At 39.4% G+C, this 22,725-nt stretch overlaps 2 protein-coding genes across 15 annotated transcripts in view; both read left to right on the top strand.

The window, feature by feature from the left end:
- myt1lb (myelin transcription factor 1-like, b) overlaps positions 1 to 8,896 on the top strand; it is a 100,901-nt gene extending 92,005 nt beyond the window's left edge. For 12 of the 13 annotated variants that reach the window (XM_037072519.1, XM_037072531.1, XM_037072521.1 and 9 more), the window contains 6 exons: positions 953 to 1,174; positions 2,507 to 2,601; positions 3,094 to 3,197; positions 3,332 to 3,475; positions 4,703 to 4,765; positions 6,259 to 8,896. In XM_037072519.1, the coding sequence (XP_036928414.1) occupies positions 953 to 1,174; positions 2,507 to 2,601; positions 3,094 to 3,197; positions 3,332 to 3,475; positions 4,703 to 4,765; positions 6,259 to 6,399 (769 nt within the window). In that variant the 3' untranslated portion in view covers positions 6,400 to 8,896. The remainder of the gene's footprint in view (positions 1 to 952; positions 1,175 to 2,506; positions 2,602 to 3,093; positions 3,198 to 3,331; positions 3,476 to 4,702; positions 4,766 to 6,258) is intronic. The other variant, XM_037072527.1, reaches the window with a different exon arrangement.
- Positions 8,897 to 13,642: 4,746 nt separating this feature from the next.
- LOC119005073 (peroxidasin) overlaps positions 13,643 to 22,725 on the top strand; it is a 68,474-nt gene continuing 59,391 nt past the window's right edge. For both annotated transcript variants that reach the window (XM_037072515.1, XM_037072514.1), the window contains exon 1: positions 13,643 to 13,939. In XM_037072515.1, the coding sequence (XP_036928410.1) occupies positions 13,755 to 13,939 (185 nt within the window). In that variant the 5' untranslated portion in view covers positions 13,643 to 13,754. The remainder of the gene's footprint in view (positions 13,940 to 22,725) is intronic.

Genomic DNA, 22,725 nt, shown 5'->3' with positions numbered 1-22,725 from the left:
AACAACAATGTAAGAAGTCAGGATCGATCTTACATGAAACTGCTGTGGCAGAAATATCTCAAATTTGTACTTTTTTTTTTTTTTCAAAAATTATTTTGACAGAATGTGGTAAGTAACTTACACATGTGTTTACAGAAAACAAAATATTAAGAGATTATAAGGGATGTTCATACGTTTATGGCTGTAGAGACAGAAACTGAGGGAGGACAATTTGTGTTATAAAGTTCAGTGTGGACTTGTTGACGGAGTGTAACTCAGTCCAAACATAATAAGTGAAGGAGGTGTGGGTGAATGGGTTAGTTAAACAAATTTCTTTGACTTGTGACCTGAATTTATAATGGGAAATATCTCAAACACCACAGAAAACGATACTTTGGCAGACAGAAGTGCACACGAGATCCACTGTATCTTTTCTTTTCTGTCAAAATACCACAACGTTGAACTAAAGCTGGGTTGCTGTTATATGCAGATAGAACTGATACTTTCACAAATGTAGCAAGCTTTAGCCATAATCCATTTTATGAGGTGTGACATACGGAATATTTCACTGCCATAATGCATCTGGTTAGCACTAGTGTTGATGCACTGTCAGCATTCCAAAACTGTGATAAGGCTGCCACTGGGACAGCTTTAAATAAGATGATGGTATCTTTGTTCATATGATAGCAAAAGGTGTGGAGGGGGAACAGACAGATGATATTCACACAAACATACAGTTTTACCACTCAGAAGGCAAACAGACTGTAGTGTATACCAGAGAGCAGCTGCTAAGCCCCAGCAGGTAGCTGTTTGATGGAAAACAGGATGATATCTCCAATAATTTGAACATTTTAAGTGTAAATAATGCAAATAAAGACGACTGTTTAATGAATGAAGGTGCAAGTTAACCAATGAGAAAGAATCAAGATGTTGAGTGAGTCTTCTCTGAGAATATTTCATACTGTCACCCCAGGTGTCCAGTCCCAGGTTGCGATGGTCAGGGGCATGTAACGGGGAAGTATGCATCCCACAGAAGTGCATCAGGATGCCCCATAGCGGCGAAGAGACAAAAGGACGGCTACCTAAACGGCATCCAGTTCACGTGGAAGTCTGGCAAGACAGAGGGCATGTCCTGCCCCACACCAGGCTGTGATGGCTCGGGTCATGTCAGCGGCAGCTTCCTGACACATCGCAGGTGGGGAACTTGGCTGTGTGTTGTTACTAATAAAGTACTTGTGTAAAGGTGTCCTGTCCTTTTTTTGGTCAAACAAAACTAAAGTTGTGTTAATTTAGGTGTGACTCGACAAAAAGCATAGGGTGATTTTTTGAGGTCTAACAAATGTGGTGAATGCATCTCCTTCGGCATACAAGAGGCTCAGTGCAGAACTCGTATATATCCTGCATTATTTATAAATAGTGTTGCCTTGCTAGCAGTCCTCTGCTTTCCAGCTTTTTGGGGGATATTGCAGCATATCAGCTTATGTTAGTGCCAGCTGTCCTGTAGGTCAGTGAAATAGTGGGAAACCAGGAATGTGTATTCCATCCCCCACATGTGCAATTTTTTTGCATGCACATGAGAGGCACAAAACAGGTCCATGCACTAAACCTAAAATGTCTTAAAAGCAGATTTAGTTTAACATCCTACACTGACTTGAAACTTAGATGAAAGGGTGGAAAGCAGTGAACAGTGACAAGAGTTAATGCACTGGTACACTCTGGGATTAGTAGGGATCAAATAAACATGATGTGATGCGATCATTAGTTAGTTTTAGAGACTCAGTGCTGGTTTTCTTTACATTGGATAGAGCCAGGCTAGCTCATTTCCTCCCTGGCTGTGGCTACATGCAGTATTTACCATACAAACATGAAAGTCTTCTTCTTCTTTTCTAATGCTTGGCAAGGAAACAGATTTTGATCTATTCACTTAATATTTACATCATTTTCTCTCATACATAGACTTGTCTTGGGCAGGTCACCCAAAAAATTTTGGCGACCTGTTTGAGCATTTCTTACTTTTTTTTATCTGTGAAAGAGAATGTTGCCATCTGCTCTGATCTGCATCTGCCCTCGCTCTACCCCTCCCAACTACTGACATTTGTACATGCTTTGCAGAGAGACACAGAGGCAGAGAGAGAGGTGTACTCTGGTAACATGATGCATGCCTCCTGTAAAAGCACTGATTTTGATGCGACCTCTCCTATTAAATTCAGGCCTACTTATACAGTGCTTTTCAGGCAACTTTCTAAAAAAAAACAGCTTACATAGAAATTCAGTAGCGCAAACACATACAGGGAGAGGGAGACAGAAAAGGAAGGCAAAGCAGAGTGTGTACATTGTGGTTGACAATTAAAGCAACACAATTCAGTTAAACTGCACTGGTACATGGCCATTCTATGGGATACACTACTGACATTAATGGGATATTTCCCATTTAAAACTCAGCAGTCTATAAACCATGTTGAATAATTGCGAGTGTATGTGTGTAATATACAGAAACAATGCTTCTTTTCCTTTTTGCTGCCTCTAGTCTGTCAGGTTGTCCGCGTGCCACCTCTGCCATGAGGAAAGCCAGGCTCTCAGGAGTGGAAATGCTTACAATAAAGCAGCAACGTGCCAGCAACGGTAACTACAGCTGCCACTCAGCTACACAATACAGCCAATCAAGAACATAGATGTGGAATGATTTGCTGAACAGAATTAATCGAGTGTGTGTGTGGTGGGCATTGTCCGAGTATAAACTGCCATTCAAGGGTGAATAATCAGAAGATTTTTGGCAACAATCAGATATGGGATAGCTGAGCTAGCGTGCAGCTGTGTGCTGCTTCTGTTTTCCTAACACTTCACCCTGGACTTCAGTGTATCTCAATTTCTCAAAGAGGGATGTGAAAGGATCACAATGGAATTTGTCTGTGAGGTTCCTGAGTCTTCATCAACTAAGATGACCTGCCCCAGTTCTATTGTAGCAGTGCAGACAGTGACCGGCAGAATTCTTACTTAGCGCGAGAGTCATATTGTGTAATTTTTAGTTACTCTAGTCCAACAGGCTGTTAATCTAATTTATGACTGAGGCTTTGTAGTTACATGTTAGTGCTAATCCTGCCTCCTGCTTTCTAGGACTGGAGCACGAAGAGGACATCAAACAGCTGGATGAAGAAATCAAAGATTTAAGTGAATCAAATTCACAAGTGGAAGCAGACATGATCAAACTTAGAACACAGGTAAGTCACATCCTGTCTGCTAAATTAATTGAACTGTGTGCATGTAAAACTGAATCAACCATGATGTGTGTCTTTGTATCTGTGAATACAAAGCTCTACTGTAATATCCTTTCATCCATTCCTCGTTTCCTCAGATTACAACAATGGAGTCCAACATGAAGTCCATAGAGGAGGAAAACAAGGTGATTGAACAGCAAAATGAATCTCTCCTGCATGAGCTGGCCAACCTCAGCCAGTCACTGATTAACAGTTTAGCTAATGTCCAGCTCCCTCATATGGTAAGGGCCACCAGGAACGGCTAGCTGGCAAATTCCAGAATATAGCTAATCATAGCACTATAGCAAGCTTATTAATTTATTTGTGTATTTTACCACAGTATATTGTGCATGCTAAGTCTAAAATGTTGAACATTGCTTATCTTTCTAAATAATGAGGGGGAGTTGTGAAGTGAGGTTTGACTGGGCATGTTACAGTGGTGGCATCACAGAAATGTTTAGGTTAATCAGAAGTATATGCAGCATATATTGAGGTTGTATCTATGCTTTAAAAGCGGTGTGATAGTTAAGTTTTTATTGTTACAAATGTTGTTGAGGAATGAAAACCAGTTATTTGAGTCTTACCAGTTATCCACGTGCTTCAAACTCCATATTCTATTTGCTGTCATGTTTTTTTTTTCCACTCTCGTAGCATTTCACACACTAATTCATCCTGTAATATGTCCTTCACAATGCCATTCATCATATTCACTTGCATAATGAATTAGTTGACTTTCAGTGACAAAAGAAAGGATTACTCTTCAGCTGAGCATCCATAGCTTTGTGGCAAGCCATTTTAATGATCATATCCTCCTTTTATATTTTAGCAGTTGTTCAGATAGAAAAAAAAAAACAGTTAGTGACACTCAAGTAAAATAAATTTAAGCAGTTGGAGTTTTACAAATGATACCTTCTGCCATCCGGACACCATGGGCTGGATTGGCTCTGTGGCCCTGTTTACACAGGCACCAGGCAAAATGGATTCTCCTTGATGGAGTACACATCCACTCCGGCTGCTCCGCCTCAGCTCTCTGTGATATGTGCAGGAACTCCAAACTCTTGTCTCATTTATGGTCAGATAGACAGTAAATTCATCAAATTCAGGTTCAAAACAACAGCATAAATGTTTTGTTTATTTGCATATGGAGCAGAGAAGTGAGATTCAATCACGCATGGTTAGTCAAAATCCATGTGGAGACACATTCCACTGCCAGGTGTGAATTGAGGTATTCAGAGCTGTCCACTTGTTATCTGATCACTCAGACATGTAAATGTCAGATTTAAACAGGGCCTCTCTGTGTCTTTATGTCTTGTATGTCTTCATCTATAACCAACTTCTATTTTTTCAATCAATTCATGATCTTAGGTGTGTGGCTTGATGTAACATACTGCCACCTAGAGTGTATATGTATCTTTTACAAGTTAGTCAAATCAAGCTAACAAAAACGTGTCCCTCCTTTCTTTCTATAGAAACCACTGGCACACAAAGAACCTCCTCTAAGGAATAACAGCTGCTTACAGTTGCACCAGCAAGCAAGTCAATGTTTTACATCATTTAAATTGCTATGTTTATGCTCTCTACTGAAATATTGTATTTCTCTTCCTCTATAATGTTGTCAATAGTGTGGAAGCAACAAAAGGCCATAAGGATATAAAGGACATGAAAAGCAACTGATTACCCAATTGTGAAACTTAATACATAATGTTGAAATGTAAATACTACTAAATGTATGTATTTTGAATGATCCTCTTTGAAAAACCTTGACAATATTGTTTGTATGGAAGCCGTGAGGGACAAGTTATTGTTTATTTGTTATCGTTTTGGACGTGCTGGCACGTCCGTCGAGTCAGGAGGTGGGCCGTGGGGTTGGGTTAGCAGCTAACTACACACAAACACCCACAGATTCCAATTCCACTTTGTTGTCCCATTGTATCCGGATCTCCTCAGACCGGAACAGACTCAGTCCGGACTTGTTTAGTCTCATTAATCCACAACAGTCAGTTTAGATGCACAGAACGGGACCAAACCACCGGCAAAATCCCGGTCCAGCTCGCGCTGCTGCAGGTATAAATCCACTTGTTTCTTAAGGTATGTCGTGGAAGTGAGCTCTGCAGTGATTGGCTCTGGTGCGCACGTGGCTATGGTGGCTATGGTTGACAATGCTAGCGGAATTTGTAAAGCATTTATAAAATAATTTAATGGTATCATTGTAGTCCAAACAAATCAGATGTTGCACATCCTTAAACCACGCAGCAGCCATGTCGAATATCTCAGGTCAGTCTGATCCTGATCTGCAGAGATAATTGAGGCACACATACACAGAGAGACAGACAGAGATTCTTTGCTTTTATAGAGAGATGTGGGAGTGGTGCACCTCAGCCTCTTGTGCCCTAAATGAGTATTACAAAGAAACACTGAAAGACAAGTGATCCTGACAATGGGGGCAAAAAATAAAAATCAACAGCCAAGAATTTAACAGATGAAAACAAGAACTTAAGGGAAATTACACTGACAATATTTTCTTTTTCCACTTACACATATGATTTAGATTCAAATAGGAAATTCCAATGCACAGAATAATACTACATTTCTCTATTTCTATTAGTAATTTATCAATAAGATCTCGTTACTATCTGTTTACAAAGTCCAGTGACCCAAGACGTATTCATTTTCCATCTGTATTTGCCTCCCTTTGTTTTCAAAAGTAAAATACTGTAATGCTTAATGTTCAGTGCTATTTATATTTCAACATAAAGTATTCTGTGGGTTATCTGCTCATAAATTGTTATAAATAAATTGAAATCATTATGACCTTTCTTTACTTCCATACATTGCCCTTAATGTATTTTTTTTTCTTACCATAAACCACATACAGTGGGTGCCCAGTAGTATGATCAATGTGATCGTAGAATATTTATTCATGAAACTTTACGTATGTGAGGAGAAGATCTGCAGACTTCTTAACTCCTCCCTCATCTCTGTTTTTTCTCTAATAGCCTCCATCTTGTGTCTTTTGGTCCCACAGGAGCCAATAAGCGAGCAGAACTTTGACGCCTACGTGACCACTCTAACAGATATGTACACAAACCAAGACCAGTTTCAGAGCCCAGAAAACAAAGCCTTGTTGGAAAACATCAAGCAAGCTGTTCAAGGAATCCAAGTGTAGCCATTCAGCAAAGGGAGATTTTCTTTCCCCTAGCAGGTGTGGGTGGTGTATCAAATCCACATACAAACACGCGGTGATGGTTTTATCTCTTCGGTTCGGTGCCGTAAAACATAGTGTTATATATTCTAAATTCTGTTCATTCAAAAAAAGAGGTATTATGCTTAGAAAGACCTCGAGATTATTTATTTCTTTTGTTCTTTTCTTTTCAGGCTTTGCTTTGAGGAAGAACATAAATGAGTAACCGGCAAAATACTTTTTGAGGACATTCACATTTTGTACGTTTTCATATGAGCTGACATAGTGTCATGTAATGTTTTTAGCTGCTCATGTATGCACATTTTTAGTGTATATTTCTGAACAGTAAGCTAATGATAACAGAACGTGAATTCTTTTTATTGCTTGACAACAAAGCATTTTAGATGAAAAAACTGGACAGTGAAATAAAAATGAAAAAAATACTAGCAAAGAGGAAGCTACTTATTTTTCTCTTCACTGGATGATTATGGACTTGATGATTTTAGATGTTTGGTTTTTTTTGTTTTGTTTTGTTTTTTTCGTCTTCGCCTTCTTCTTTTTAATGCTTGAGAAATTTGTGTTTTGTTTTGATGAAAAAAAAAAAAAGATGTGTAGCTGTAGGTGGGGGCATTTTTAATTGGTGCTGTAAATGAAGCCGGAGAGGAAACTGACCTGATGTATGTATGAATGTATGTATGAACAGTTATATTGTAAACATCATTACACGGAAACCTGATGGTGGAAATCCCATTGTCTAGGAGAGCCAAGTAATTCCTAGAGAAAGACATCTGTGCGGTGCATGCATGTTCACATGCTCATCCTTAACTAATCTCAAATAGAAATGATGTGTAAAGACAATGACCTATAGAGACTGCATTCTAGCCTTTCTTGTATCAAATCTGCTCAATTTCAAGACTTGTGTTGTGAGGATCAAGAAATGTCTCAGCAATATAATAAGTGAATAATTTGTTTAAAGTAGGTATGGGACGCACTCTGCAAAGGAAAAAAAAAAAAGGTTGGGTATATGCAATTTCTTGTTTATAAGCTTAGCGGGGTAACATGAATCTTTTTAATATAGCCTATGTAAAATATTGATTTTTATACAAATCTTTTAATACAAAAAGTGTTTTTAAAAAAGAGGAGGGAACCTGGACACTGAGTTTTAGAAGCGAAAGTTTGAGTTCCACTTTTTTCTGTACGATTTTGCACAGGGACACCTTCGTTTCCATGTTTTGATGTTCTTACAGAAACTAAAAGCAGTACCCGAGAGCCTAAAAGGAGGGTTTCAGTGGGTTTTGTAGAGAGTATTTATAGAGTATGACAGCGGGACTTACAGGGTCACTGTCCCCACTTACGTGCCAGTAGACTATTTGCACTTGTCCTTGAAAATATTATCCTTACGTACGGCAGCGTGCAATTTTCCAGGTGACCTCTTTGGCACACGATTGGAGCAACCAACTGCTTGGAGCCACTGTAGGTGTGGATTTAGTACCACTGAGAGAAGAAGAACAGGGACTTGAAATCAGAGGAAAGGTTGATTATAACCATAGCAGTTATACTGTAGGCTTTTATTAAGTGTAAACAGAAGTGTTCTTTCATTTTTGCTATGTTTTAGGAAGTTAAAGTTATCCCCCAGCAGCACTTTATATCTAATCACTGTACAAAGGATTAAATAGTCAATCAAGTCAAGGTTTTAAAAAAAGCAGAGGAAATGGTGAACAAGACCTTCAAGGGGTGATACAATCCAGTGTCACACCCGCGTGCCTGACTGTATGCACCCCTACATTCTGTTGTTCTAGTTGTTAGCGATCATGTTCAGAATTTGCCTTTTTGAGAGCTAATGCAAAAGGTGCTTGTTGTTCACCTGATTGATTCTCATCTATTGTACTTTACTGTCCTACTTCAGGACTCTACTACCAATCATCCATGACTGCATATGCCTTTTTCCACAGCATCGTGTCTGCAGCTTTTTGCCAATATAGTAATGCTTCAGTAGAGTAATAGCTAGTACCAGTTTTTGAATTAATTATCATTATCAGTAAAAAGGGAAAAGGGATTTTAAAGCACAAACCGGCTGCTCATCTGATGTTGGTACATAAATAACAAATCTGAATAGAGTTATCTGTGACTATCTATAGGGATCACACAAAGGTCGTCACATATTTAGAAAGCTGATTTTTCATATAAATTATTGTGAATTCATCAGAGTTTATTATTTTATTTGAGCCAAATCATTTTGAGACTGGTTTTCAGTGACCATTAACAATGACAGGATTTTGTATGAACTATTGTGCTCTCTGTGGAACCGAAGTTTGATTTATTTTTGTACTACACAGCATGGATTTGTTGACATTTTAATTTTGCTATAAATGTGTGAGATCACAAGTTGCTGTGATATTTCATTTATAAATTGTGAACTTTGTACAATTTTTGTCATGCTGGATGTTGACACATCTTACTCTGAATAAAGAAACAATGTGTTGCCAGAGGCCTGTAAGATGATTTCTTTAGAGTGTTCATTTCATTGATAAACTGCAGGCATCATCTGCAATTTCATTCCTCAATGGTTACATCGAACTCTTCACCAGCAGATGTCAGCAAAGTCAAACTATACAATACACCACAAGTACACCTTATGCTATGCAGCTTTCAAAGATGAACCATCACAGTGACTAGCTGTTAAAAAACAAAATTCCAAAGTAAAGTGAAGTCAAGAAGTGAAGTTAAAAACAGTGCTCTGGCCCATTCATCACTATATGTCACTGCACACACACACACACACACACACACACACACACACACACACACACACACACACACATATACAAACACACATATATAAATGTGTTGGTGACTAATTACAAGTTAGGTTTATGTTTAATGGCATATAGATGTTTAATGGGAAGGACGTCAAATTTGGGGAAGAGTTGACAATGTACAGATGAGTTACAACAACTTCCTTTTTCAAGGTGACAAACACAGTGCCACAGCAATGGCATCCAATGAGAAGACACAATGTTCACAACATCACGGCTGCAAGGTTTTTCTGAAGAAATCTGATCAACCTGCTAGGGGGAGTACACAGAACAATAGAAAAATCTCTGTTGCCACTCGGCAGCACTCTGACTGTAAATGAATATTGACATGAGGCCGGGACTCCAATCAAATGTGAAGTCTGGGGCAGTGTTGACCATGTACAGTGGAGTTACAGCAACTTCCTGTTTCCTGGAGAAACATTGATATTTGCCACCACACAACGGTCACGCCTTTCAACAAAAAGCCAACAGGAGCAGTTTTAAGAAGTAAAGAAAAATGTAATTTCATGTTGACTTTAACATTATATTGGCATGTCGACATCTTCAATACTATTATCAAATGTGCAAAGTTTGGGGCAGATTGGACCATGTATGGTTGAGTTACATGAACTTCCTGCTTCAAGGTGAATCATTGGCCTTTGCCGCTCTGCAGCAGCCACACTGACAAACAAACTTCGCAATCTTCATAATATAACATCAAAAAGGTCTGAAGTGTTTTCTCATTACTAGTGCATTGCCCGTAGGAAATATGTATTTCTATAGAAAAGTGAGAGGTTAAGTAGCTTTTTCATGGATGGCCAAATGTGGCTGTGTTTGAAGGTGGGACGTCAGGGATATAATTGGCCATTTTTGACTACTTTTGATTATATTATATTTCATGGTATAAACTCAACAGCACAACCTCATGTGTAACTGTACAATTATTTTTTCACTTTGACATACTGTATTAACACAATGGACCTAAAATCACAAAAATCATAAAATCCGAGTAGGAAAAAGATTTTTTACTGTGAAAACCACAAATATGTTTAACAAACCATTTTTATTTATAATAATTATAATACTTATAATGCAAATATAAAGTGTTGTTTGATAAATTTGAGTTTTTGAAATCTACAAAGTTATATGCAACTATTTACATTTAAATGCAGGCAATGCCTCAGGCTCAGGCCTTGCTCAGCTCCTCCCTGCCTGCTCAACATTCAGCCATCTCCTCATTGTTTTGACTCACAAAACAAAAAAAAATGACTTCACTACACACTTAACACACTACACCAAACACTACATAACACACTAACTATACAGTCCAAACACGCTATATGTCACAAATCTCTCAAAACTTGCTGTCTCTGTCTTTGTCTCTGTCACCATCACTACTGCTGTCAATTTTCCGCTGCTGTCCCTCCCACAACTTCCCCTGTTCCCCAACAACCAAATCATGTGGTTTGCCATATAATTTTGTGATTGGGTCATGTGGTGCCTTTTTCCACCTATAGGAACGTGTTTTTTTGCTTGCAAACACTTCCTGGTTGCAGACACTTTCATGACAAAATCCAGTTTTTACCATTTCTTCCTACACCAGACACAAAGCAAACGTGATGGCAATGTTAGCAAAAAAGTATGGCGGACATTATTTTACATAAAGTCCGGTTTTGGACATGCTGGCGCGTCCGTCGAGTCAGGAGGTGGGCCATGGGGGTGGGCTAGCAGCTTCCGATTCCATTTTGTTGTCCTCGTGTATCCAGATCTCCTCAGACACAAATGGACTTGGTCCGGACTCATTTAGTCTCATTAATCGACAACAGTCAATTTAGATGCACAGAACGGGACTGAACTGCCGACAAAATCCCAGTCCAGCTCGCAGGTATAAATCCGCTTGTTTCTTAAGGTATGTCATGGGGGTGAGCTCTGCAGTGATTGGCTCTGGTGCACGTGTGACTATAGTGGCTATGGTTAACAATACTAGCGGAATTCGTAAAGCATTTCTGAAATAATTTATGAACGGTATCATTGTAGTCCAAACCAATGCGACATTGCACACCCTTGAACCACACAGGTCAGTCTGATCCTGATCCGCAGAGATATTTGAGGCACACATACACAGACACACAGAGATTCCTTTCTTTTTTGTGTGAGGCATATGTGGTCACCAGAGCAGTATCTCATAGTAAAAAACACATTTCAAGCTGCCACTAGGGGGCACAATTAATGTCACTGAATGTTGACTTGCAAATGTGTTCTGGGCGGTAGATCCACATAGGTCTGGGTGAGACCAACTGAATCACATTAACAATACTTTACAAATCCAGAAGCTACTAAATTTGGTAACACAGCAATTTGCCAGTTGTAGAACTAAATTGCTATGTATATGAATGAAGAATACATTATAAAATGCGTCTGCAAATAAAATTACATTACATAATACTGTTGACAGTTACATGACCAAAAAAACTGAATAATGCTTTTTTTTTTTCACCATGGCACAAATGAAGAACTGAGAAGATTTGCAAATTAAAGGTCACTGGAAGATACAGGCTTAAGCAGAGACACATAGAATGTAAGATGCACTTGTAATGACGTTGGGAGCTTGAGATGGGCAGCGGATGAGTTAACAATTTTCTCAGCTTCAAATTAACCAATGTAACGGGGAGCCAGCTCACAAGTCTACTTGGTGAGGTAGGTTGTAGTAAGAGAGCCACACCTTTTGCCCCGATTGATAAAGGGAAGCTGGGGAAAAATGTTGTTAAATCTTTATCATGGATGGTTAAAAGGAATATTCCACTGAAGTCAAATATGTGTAAACTTGGAATATAACAAAGCAAGTGAAAATGATTTATTTTGGACTACTCCAATAAGTTGGAAAAATGTAGAACCACCATCATCTCTACTTCCACCACAACAGTAGGAAGACAAGGATATCTTCACTAAGTATCAGCTTGAATCCAATGACCAAAGAGAAATTCTGCATGCCAACCATAAGCCACTAACTGCAGTTAATTTAAGGCAAATGTAGTCCAACTAACATTCGATTATGGTAAAATTTGCTAATAAAATGGTGTTGACTTTTAATGAATAGCTAATTACAATTATTTCATGACAAACCTGAACTAAGGTTGGTTATGTAAAATTATAATATTGAGAAGATTCATGACAGTGACAGGTCAGTTAGCAGCCAGCTCAAAAAAGGTACTAAAAAATTGAAATCACAATAAATCTGGTCATATTGACAACTGCAGTTATGTGATAGGAGAGTCTGTCAATTTTGTGAGTAAGCTACTATACAGGACCAGCTCTACAATTCTACAGTTCAAGTTACAGGTTTCTGTGACATAATAGAGACGAAACCGAAGTCACAGCCTCATCTTTTTTTCATAAATTTTCCTGCAAGGATGTTACATTAAAACATGGAGAAGGATTGGAGATGGATCCCCATTCATTCCTATGAAAACTGCTCATTGGTGTCTGAAGCTCAGATTCCCAGAGATTCCCTGCTATAAAGTTACACTGATCTTCCGTGTTGTGGGGCCCATAGAGTGTTTGCACTACAGGCTTTCGCTGATGGAGACAGTTAACTGGAATAGAGATAAAATTATTTGATCTTGTGGCTCTTTCAGACTTTCCAAATTTTATTGGACCGAAAGTATCAAATCATGTTAGTTATTTCACAGGGGGTTTGTGATGCTTTTTGCATGCTTTTTCCATGTTGGTGTTGGTGACATGTGTTGAGTGGGATGGTGTCCTGCCTTTATTTTCTATTTTTTTGTTTTAGATTAATTAGTATCAATTCTATTGGTGTATTTTCAATAGTACATTTTCTGGGATTTTGTCGGCAGTTCATGAGGTCCATCTTGTTGGTGGTGGTCTGAGCTCAGCACTATGATATCAGGACTGGAGAAACTCTCACATTTAAAGCGTAGTTAAGCATATGAATTTTTGCATGAAATTTTATTGCAGTTTTGGGTTTGGCATCCTCATGGCAGAATAGGTCTTTTTCACTCTTTGGTATTTAGGAACTGAATATTACACAAAGAGACCTAAACGTTCAGGTAGTGGAGCCATGTCCCATACGTCAAAAAAGATCTATAGACCCGAATGCCACAGTATGTTGCAAACCAAGTAGCGAACATTTAGCGATTATGACCAAATGCAATTTATGGGATTGGGGGGCGCTATAGCAAGTTTCACCATGTCCTACTACATTGCCAAACTTTAAATAGAAGTTAGGCTACGCAGTCGTAGCGTTTCGTCTGTATTTGGTGCCTTGTTGAATGACAGCACACTTTAAAATAAAATAGCTGTTGCACTCAGCTTTCTGTTGGACTTCAGTTGTGTTGCTAACACACTCACACTGGCCCACTTCTCTGTCTCTGCCTCTCGCCCGTCCCAACCCCCTCGCTTTGTGTGTGTGTGTGTGTGTGTGTGTGTGTGTGTGTGTGTCCCATTTGAACTAACTTGCTGGTAGTCACTGTTTGAGGAGGAGCGGGGCAGCTGGCGCTCTCTGCTCGGCTCGGCTCACTGCTAGCAATGGCGCTGCGGGCTGGCCAGCTCTTTTCTCCTTGTCTCTACGCGGCGGCTTTGTTACTGCTCGCTAGCGGACCACAGTTCGTAATTAGCTGTCCGAGTCGCTGTTTATGCTTCCGAACGACCGTGAGATGTATGCATCTGAACTTGGAAACCGTACCAGCAGTTTCTCCCCAGACTACCATTCTGTAAGTAGTTTTTCCATTAAATCTAACGGGAACCAGCCCTCCAGGCACACTGGACGAGACTGCAATGAATGCTTAAAGCCTTTCCATTTTACATTTCAGCCTCTTGCTTATAATATCAAGTTTTAATGGCTGATATCGCTTTAGCTAAGTAACCGACGTGTTAAAACAACCTTTTGGATTTAAAATAACTGATTTTAAGTTGAAGTTTTAACAAAAAGCTGCTGGAAATGATAGGTAACGTTACTGTAGTAGTGCAGATGATATTACAATGGAAGTTTTCACGAAGTTCTGACACCTGCCAGTGATCTCAGCTGCTCGCTGGAGAGGTTAATGAAGAGGGTTTCTGGGGTCACACAGCTGGTGAAGTCAGCCACAAGGCAATGTAGGTTGTTAGGCTCTACAACAGAGGTCACTGCATGAGAGGTGACCACATCTCCTTCAAACAATACATGATGATGCAATGATTTAGTTAGATTTTAGATGAGACACGTCATTTAACCAACGCCTCCTTCCACGGACTTTTAACTGGGTTTGTTAATCATGTTTGGGGGGAAATTTGTACACCGATTCCCAGGGAAGATCCTTGTTCATAGTCAGGGTTATCCAATGGCTTGCTTTTTACAGTTAATCTCTACAACCCATTGCAATAGAGAGGCTATGTAGAGCAATTTCTAAAGCTGCTTTTTTTTTTCTATGGTCAGAAAAGCTGTCATTGTGTTTGGACGGGTTTTGTATCACAGGTTAAACTCCGTTTGACTGTCCCTCTGAGATGAAAGGTAGAAAATACTTCTTGACAAGCACTTGTGACTGTGTCATGGTTGTCAGCACTCTGCTACAGCCACCCAACTGAACAATTTCCATTTTGAAGTTGCTGGCCACAGTTTCTCAGAGCCGCAGTGAGAGAACACAGAGCTCTTGATCAGACATTCTCCCAAAGATGTGGCACCCTTTGTCTTTATTTGGTCCCTGCCATGTTGTTGTTCATTTCAATCCATAATACATGGGACTATAAATAGCTTCATTCAGTCTGTGAGCAGGGGGACAAAGGGGTAACTCAGCCAGCCTGTACCGCAGCAGCATGCTCAGAATTAGGAAGTCCGTGGTGCACCCCTGCCCCCCCACCCCTCCTCAAAGGAGAGATGAATGTCTGCACTTCACCACAACATGAAAGGATTGTTTAGGTCTTCTGTAGGATGTGTCTAGAGGACTGATCAGAGCAGGAGAGCATGCTGTGGGTTTCCCAGCTTTCATGCTGCTGAGCTTTGAAGCTGCAGCCACTTGTCGCTTTCCCCCTTGTTCGACTGTCATGTCAGGACATGAATGCAGCTCATACCCAGCCTCCCTTTATTCAGCTGTAAAACACGTCACTGGTCATAGGCTCCTTCACACCTAACTTGAGCTAACCAGACACTGTTGAGATTAGGGATGTGCAGGATTAGTCATTTAATTGTATATTGTGTTAATGCCTGTTAACTGTTGCGTCTAAGATGTAATATATGCGACATTTCTCAGACTATGTAAATTTTACAGATGGAATTGTGTCCAGTGTTTTCTCACTATTAGACTACTATGAATTAAATCTCCTGTTAGGATGTTAGGAACATCCCAAGTCCAGAAGAATGTCTTAATGCAAGGCAGAGTTGTGTCCTTGCAGTTTGTAGTCTGCTTGCGGTGGCTGAATTAAGCCTCATAAAATGGTAGTCCAAGTGAATTGAAAATTATGTATTTTCACTGTCTTTACATTGGGAATTTTAAGTATAGTGCTCTCTTGTGGTGACGTTAAAAGTGATAACGTAGCAAATACGGTCCTTGAGTTCAAGAGCTCTGGCTCTAGATCCTTAGAGCTTTGCAGGATTAAGTAACAGTGGGTAAAGATTGCTTTTATTGTGTAGTCACTTGGCCTGTAGGTATGTCCTGTATAGGCCCTGCATTCCACCTCACACCTGGCACCCTGCCATTCCAAGAAATTTAAAATAATAAAGTATGTGAGATGAGCCACCGTAAGCCTTTAGTGAAAAAGGTAGTGTAACCCGATGACAAGATGAAACATTTCAGTCATTCTAGGTAATAATCATTGTTAAACACAAGTATTTGTTAAACATGAAAATTCTATTAATTTCATGTATTTTTCATATGTTTTTTAATGTTTCAATTACATGTCCTTCTATTATTAAGTCAATGCTTAATTTAGTTGTGTCTGTCCTTCTGAGATCTATTTAATGCACTAGTATAAGGGACACCATCAGGTTTTTTGTAAGCTCAATTAGAACATATGACAAACTTTAACTGGTTAGATAGATCGATACCGTACAACACACTGTACTACATTCAATATGCAAAAAAGTACTTTATTATTATGAATCAGTTTTAAATTTGAATATACTGATGCCTCTTTGTGACTTACACAATCTAATGAGACTAATGAGACCAAATAGCTATTAGCTATTTGCATACAGTGGCTGTCAGCAGGATAGGACAAAAATGTAAACTATTTTTTATGGCAGAGGGCTGCTGTTGAATTGAGCAGTTCCATGGTCTGAAGAAAGAAGTTTGTCTGTAGTCTGGGGGTAAGGCAGCAGATACTGGCCACAACACATTACCTTATCACCTGCATCCACAACTCCAAACAACTCAGGCCAGACCAAGATCTTGACACCACGAGGTAGTGGTTCGCTATAACTCCAGTCGAAGTAAAGTGAGATATGCTTGTCTTTTTCACATCTGTTGGCTTTTTAAGGTTTACCTAAACAACTTACAAGACTTTTTATGTTAAGGAAACACTCTAAATAACAAAGGGGCTAAATAAGCACTTTTTTGAGTAGTTTTATAGATGAAATGTTGGTTCAAAAGTAAGAGTCCTATCAGCGCAGATTAATTGGCCAAACCTATTAATTGGTGCTGATGGGACCTTTAACTGACTATTATTATCTACTGCACAAACATTAACAATTTGTAAGAGTGCCATTTAACAATATGGATGGACATGCAACAGAAGTAATCCTGGCCAGTTGAGCCACAGAGCAGTTCTTCCTCCATTGTAAATGAAACAGATTCCAATGATGTAATCCACTAAATCACACATTTCCAGATCTTGTGTCTTGATATCAAGCAGACAGCTACAGCTAGCTTTTCAGCTCTAAGTAAAGTCTCTGTCCTGCACATCTCTGAAGTTATTCTTGTCAGAGAAATGTCAGTAAATATTTCTCAGTCTTTTCTTTTTTTGGGGCCTACATTTATTTTTCAGCTGTTTTCTCTAAGGACTCTCTGTTGGAAGCATGACAGTAAATTACGTTTCCTCTTTGTAATGACACTACTTCATATCTTCCCTGGGATTTGCTAGAGCTGGAGCACTAGTTTGCCAATATGAAGTCTGAACTGCTTGTATAACTGATGTTACCTTTGCAGCTAAAGAAAATACTCAACAGTTTTACATCTTTGTATGACATGTAGTATCAAAGCTTGCCAGTGATGGTAACAGGTATATTTTACAAGTTATTAGCCCTGTGTTCTACATTTGGTCATCTTGGCCGTTTGCTCCTTGATTTTTGAATGTATTCTTGTCAAATGTTTCTCTTGTTTTGTTGATCTATGTGATGAACACAAAAACGCAGCTTCAGAATGAACCGTTCCATACACCACATGTGTCTGCACAGCCTGGAACATGACAGGCAGTTGAGAATTTTCTGATACACAAGTTCACAAAATGGTTCGTTACTGTCTTTAACTTCTGCATTAAAACAGTATTGTTGCTTACTGTGGGGCTGACTGTCATTTCAGCAGCTGTGTGTGTTGGTTGAATGGGAAGTGTTGTGTTGAAGGGAATTACTGTCCAGATCATGAGTGGTTTCTGGGGTTTGTGGGGGCAGGGTGGCTGGTGAGGCAGTTCAGTGGGAGTTGGTTTCACCAGTTTCTCCATTTGTAGACTTGATTGCACAGCGTAGATCTACCTGGTAATGGCTGTGATAAGCAGAAACATTTCTCTGGGAAACCCCCATTGAGATCTGCATGGAGAACTACCTGGGGGTCAGCAGTCAGCCATTGTTCTCTGCCTTAATGTCTATTCTCGACACTCTGCTAGCTTGCCCAAAACACTGGCCTGGTCTGTCTGGGTGACAGTGTTGGTGAGTCAGGGAGGAAAAGTGGAGTTCCATTGTGTGGAATTTGCTGCAGTCAGGCTTTGTGAGGCGCTCAGCCTCTACAGCATTATGGAATGCAAAGCCAGAAATCCCCAAAGCTTTGCTCATTTGCACAGGGCGATTGGGTCCAAGATAGTTGTTGAGAGGAGCACTACTGGCCCCTTCCTGTGAGCACCTAATGCAGGACATCTGGTGGTTCACATTACTGCTAAAATAGTTCCTGAACATGTATCTTTGTTAAACAATTAAATTTTGTTATTTTAAAACTGGACCTTATTTAACTAGTCACAGCTGTAATTTCATAGTTTACTGCTAAGGATGCTCCGGTTTTTGGGTCCAATCACTGGAAGCAGAATCAGCCATTACCTATAACGATCCAAAGGATGTTTCTTCTTGATTGACATCTATAATTGTTCATTGTTAGTGGCATAGTAAAATCATCATTAAAAGGAAATAAATAATTACATTTGATTTATATTGAAAAAAATATGTGTCTCATTTTCAGTTGTCTCTGTACTGAGCTCTTTGTATTCTGAAGTAGTAGAACACAAGTCCACCACCTGGTCACTCCTTGTACCTGGTTACTTTTAGATTGATGTACACAAATGTAAAGTGTAACTCCAAACTCAATTTACTTTCACCTACAAACTGTAGTCAGCTAAAATATTACAGTACATTTATTAAGTGTAATCTTGTGAAGTTGTCACATTAAACTGCAGTTCACTCTTTCACACTTTATGGTCCTCTGAGCAAAAATTCTCATTTGGGTTGTGATTGTTTAGCTGTGCTGTAAGTTATGAGCTCAGTCAGCTGTTAGCTCAGTTAGCTGTAGCTTTGACAGAAAACATACTTGTTTACGAACAGACAGTCACAAATGATATTTTGAAATTACTATTTCTGACTATGCTGACAAAAGCGGAGCACATCCTGCTATTGCCTTAGCGATCACTCTCTCCACAGCGCTTTGTCAGCACTAATTGTAATAACTGTGGCCTCTCAGTGCGAGACCTAACGTTATGAGACTTGTTCTGCGGTATTATAGTTTATAGGGAAAATATCGCCAAGTTTTGGGCCAATCCTAACACCCAGATATTTAAATCCATCTTGCGTGTCCATGAATGGTGTGTTTATTTTGGGATTGTGTCTTTCTTCTTCATTTAGAAATATCAATACTGACTTAGATTTGTTCATTCTGTGTCCAGAAAACTCGCCAAAATTTTCGAGTAAACTAATCAAATTTGGAATACCGTTCCTCAGGTTCGTTAAGAAAAAAGATATCAGCAGCACATAATGCTATATGATGCTCTATGTCCCAAATCCTGATGCCGGATATATTCCTATGTGTCCTTACTGCGATCACGAGAGGTTCTATTGCTAAAGTGAAAAGCAGAGGAGACAAAGGGCAGCCCTTGTAAACTGAAAGGTTTAGAAATTGTATTATTAGTCAATATTTCTGCTGTTGGGTTTGTGCGCAGTAATTTAATCCATTTGAGAAATGTTTCTCCTAGACCAAAAGGTATTTCCATTGTATTCTATCGAATGCTTGGCTAGCATCAACTGACAACATTGCAGTGTCTTTGGCATTATTTTTTTCAAACAGTACTTTTAAAACTCTCCTGATGTTATGGAGGCCTTGCCGATCATTACCAACCAATTGAGGAAGATATTGTTCTAATCTTTTAGAGAGAGCTTTGCATAATATTTTTGTATTGCATCCCATTAAACTAATGGTCCTGAAAAATGAACAACTGGTTGGCGATCTGTCAGGTTTTAATATCACAGTTATCGTAGCTAATCTTAACAATGGTGGAAGACTTCCTGTTTTATATGATTCGTTAAACATATCTAATAAAGGTTGCGCAAGTTTCTGTTTAAACTTCTAATAAAATTCTATAGGTATCCTGTCAGGACCAGGTGCTTTCCCACCGTTCATACTGCTCATGGCGTCATAAAGATCCTCAACTGTTAATACCCCGCCCAGTGCTTCCTTTTCATCTTCAGATAAGCTCTGGAACTGTTAGCTGGTAGAGAAATGCTTGTTGTTTTGTAGCTCCTGCATGTTCTGATTTGTATAATAGTTCATAAAAGTTTCAGGAGGTAGCATTAATTTCAATTGGGTCTGTTGTTAAATCACCTGACATTGTCTTTATACTGTTAATTGTTCTTTCGGCTTGCATTTTCTTAACCCGCCTAGCCATTAATTAGCTTGGCTTTTCACCCTGATCATAGTATGCTTGCTTGGTCCATAAGAGGTTTTTAGCAACTTTGTCAGTTGTTAGTTTATTGTATTCAGCTCTCATTACTGTTAATTATTGTTTGTCCTCATCGTTATTCTCATAAAGATCTAATTCCAGTGTTTTAATCTGTCTTTCCAATGTTTGCATTTCCTTTTTGTACTGTTTAGTCTTTGAGCTTGTATGTTTAATCATTTCTCCTCTTATATATGCTTTGAATGCTTCCCACCTTACACTGGTGGTTGTTTCATCTGTGTTTAGTAGGAAATAGTTATCTATGCAGGCTCCTATGAATTTAAGAAAAGATGGATCTTGTAACCATTATACCTGGAACCTCCCTTTCTGAGAATGTTGAACAAATATGCCTTAGCATATTTCCATTGAGGCAGCTGCATGATCACTAATCACTATGCTGTCATACCAGCAGGTTGTGACTTCATAAGCAGTTCAACAGATATTAGGAAATAATCAATACATGAATACGTTTATAAGTAGAAGAGTGACAGGAAAATTCTTTTTGGTTTGGATTTTTTTCCCTCCACACATCGACTAGTCTTAGATCTTTTATGAATTCAGTCAGCTTTTTCCTTGTACGTGCGAGGTATCAGTTCCACTAAGTCGATCCATTACTGGGTCTAACGTACAATTAAAGTCCCCCCCAAAAATATAGAGACCTTCTAAGGTAGACACAGTCAACAGTAATGTTTCAAAGAAAGGCGGCATGACCTCGTTAGGAACATAACTATTAATTAGGTTAACTTTATGTGCCATAATGTTTCCTTGTGCAATCACATATCTACCAGTTGGATCTTGAATAGTTTGAGTAGTTTGGAATGGAACTGACTTGTGTACGAGGATAGCAACACCTCACCTCATAATTATTATAAGAAGAATAAATCACTTGGCCTGGCCATCTTTTTTCCAGACAAGGTATGTCAGAGGCCATCAAATGGGTTTCTTGAAAGAAAACAATTTTAGACCTGAGATGTTTCAACTTATTTATAATTTGTTTCAATTTAGTCAATTTTCTAAGCCCCCTAACATTCCAACTAGTGATCTTAATTTTGGAATTATTCACAGTCATAGTTTTTTGCCATCGATAACATCTTCTGATATCCTGATGAGGTCATAAATGTTGCTGATTCTGCCAAAATCATACACAAAAACCGGAAAAGAAAAACCACAAGAACAACCAGAACAGTGATAACCAAAACAAGAAAAAATCTAATCCCGCCCCCAGGCATTTCCACTGAAATGGTTTCTCCCACCCCCTTTAATAAACCACCTATGGAGGATGCTGATCCATTAATGCTTCTTACGGTGTTGAGAAGAGATGAATTCTTCCATTGTGAAGCACTGTCAATTTACAAGGATTATGCTGAAATAATAATAATAATAATCTAAATAATAATCTGAAGTTTCCCATGGCCACAAACTGCTTCACAACTGGGACAAAGTCTCACCGAATATGCATCGTTTCTGCAGACAGATCCTGAGAGAAAGAAAGCTTGCCATCGTCATGCATGATTTCTCGCTTCCTTACTTCGTGATACACAAAGTCCTTCTTCTGAAACCTCAAAAAGCGGACAAGAACTACTCGGTTCTGGTTAGGTTTGGCCAATGTGCGATGAACTCGCTCCAGTGTGAAAGTTTTATCAGGACAGCCGAGCAATCGTGGTAGCGTGTCATTTACAAAGTCGAAGAGTGGCTCTCCTTCAGCTTGTTCACGTAGACCAAAAAGCCGCAGGTTTTTTCTTCCGCCTCGATTTTCCAAATCTTCTGTTTTTGATTCAAAATAGGCAATTCGTTTAGTGGCTGAGGCTAGTGCCTCTTGAGTGTGCTGCAGCTTGTCCTCTGTTGTTGCTATACATGTTTCTGCCTCTCCGACACGTGTCTTGTTCCACATCTGAAAGTTTGCTTTCAATCGCCCCAATAGAGTTTGCCACATCCAACAAATGGTTATCAATGTTGTCCAGTTTTGATCCAAAGTCTGAGCGGAGGGACTTCAACTCTGCTAGCACGTCAGCTATATTAGCCATGCTGCTAGCTACATTAGCCACCATCGTCGCTGGAGAAGATGTCTCAACGATACTTGCCTTGCGTGCTCTGGTGAAAATTTCGTAGGGTTTCGATTCGGATGGTTCTGACATATCCACAGCCGCTTTGTTTGTTTGGAAATTATTGGTGCGTTTGTGGGGGTTTTCTAAAGTTTGTGTACGGCTGTGTGGAGCTTTCAGGCTACGCCGCCATCTTGATCACATGCCCCTGGCTTGTCCATTCACACTGGTTTGGTTCACGAATGCTGTGCCTCTGATACTACCCCTGGCCACCTCTGAGACTTTTACACAGAGAAAGGGTGAGAAGAATTAGCGCTGGATCCCCACACTCAAAGGGCAGTTTGAATAGGGTTGGCAAT

The sequence above is a fragment of the Acanthopagrus latus genome, chromosome 16 (assembly GCF_904848185.1).
Source record: "Acanthopagrus latus isolate v.2019 chromosome 16, fAcaLat1.1, whole genome shotgun sequence".
Classification (NCBI taxonomy): Eukaryota; Metazoa; Chordata; class Actinopteri; order Spariformes; family Sparidae; genus Acanthopagrus; species Acanthopagrus latus.
Note: the sequence above shows the minus strand (reverse complement) of the source record. Positions and strands in the feature narration are given on the sequence as shown.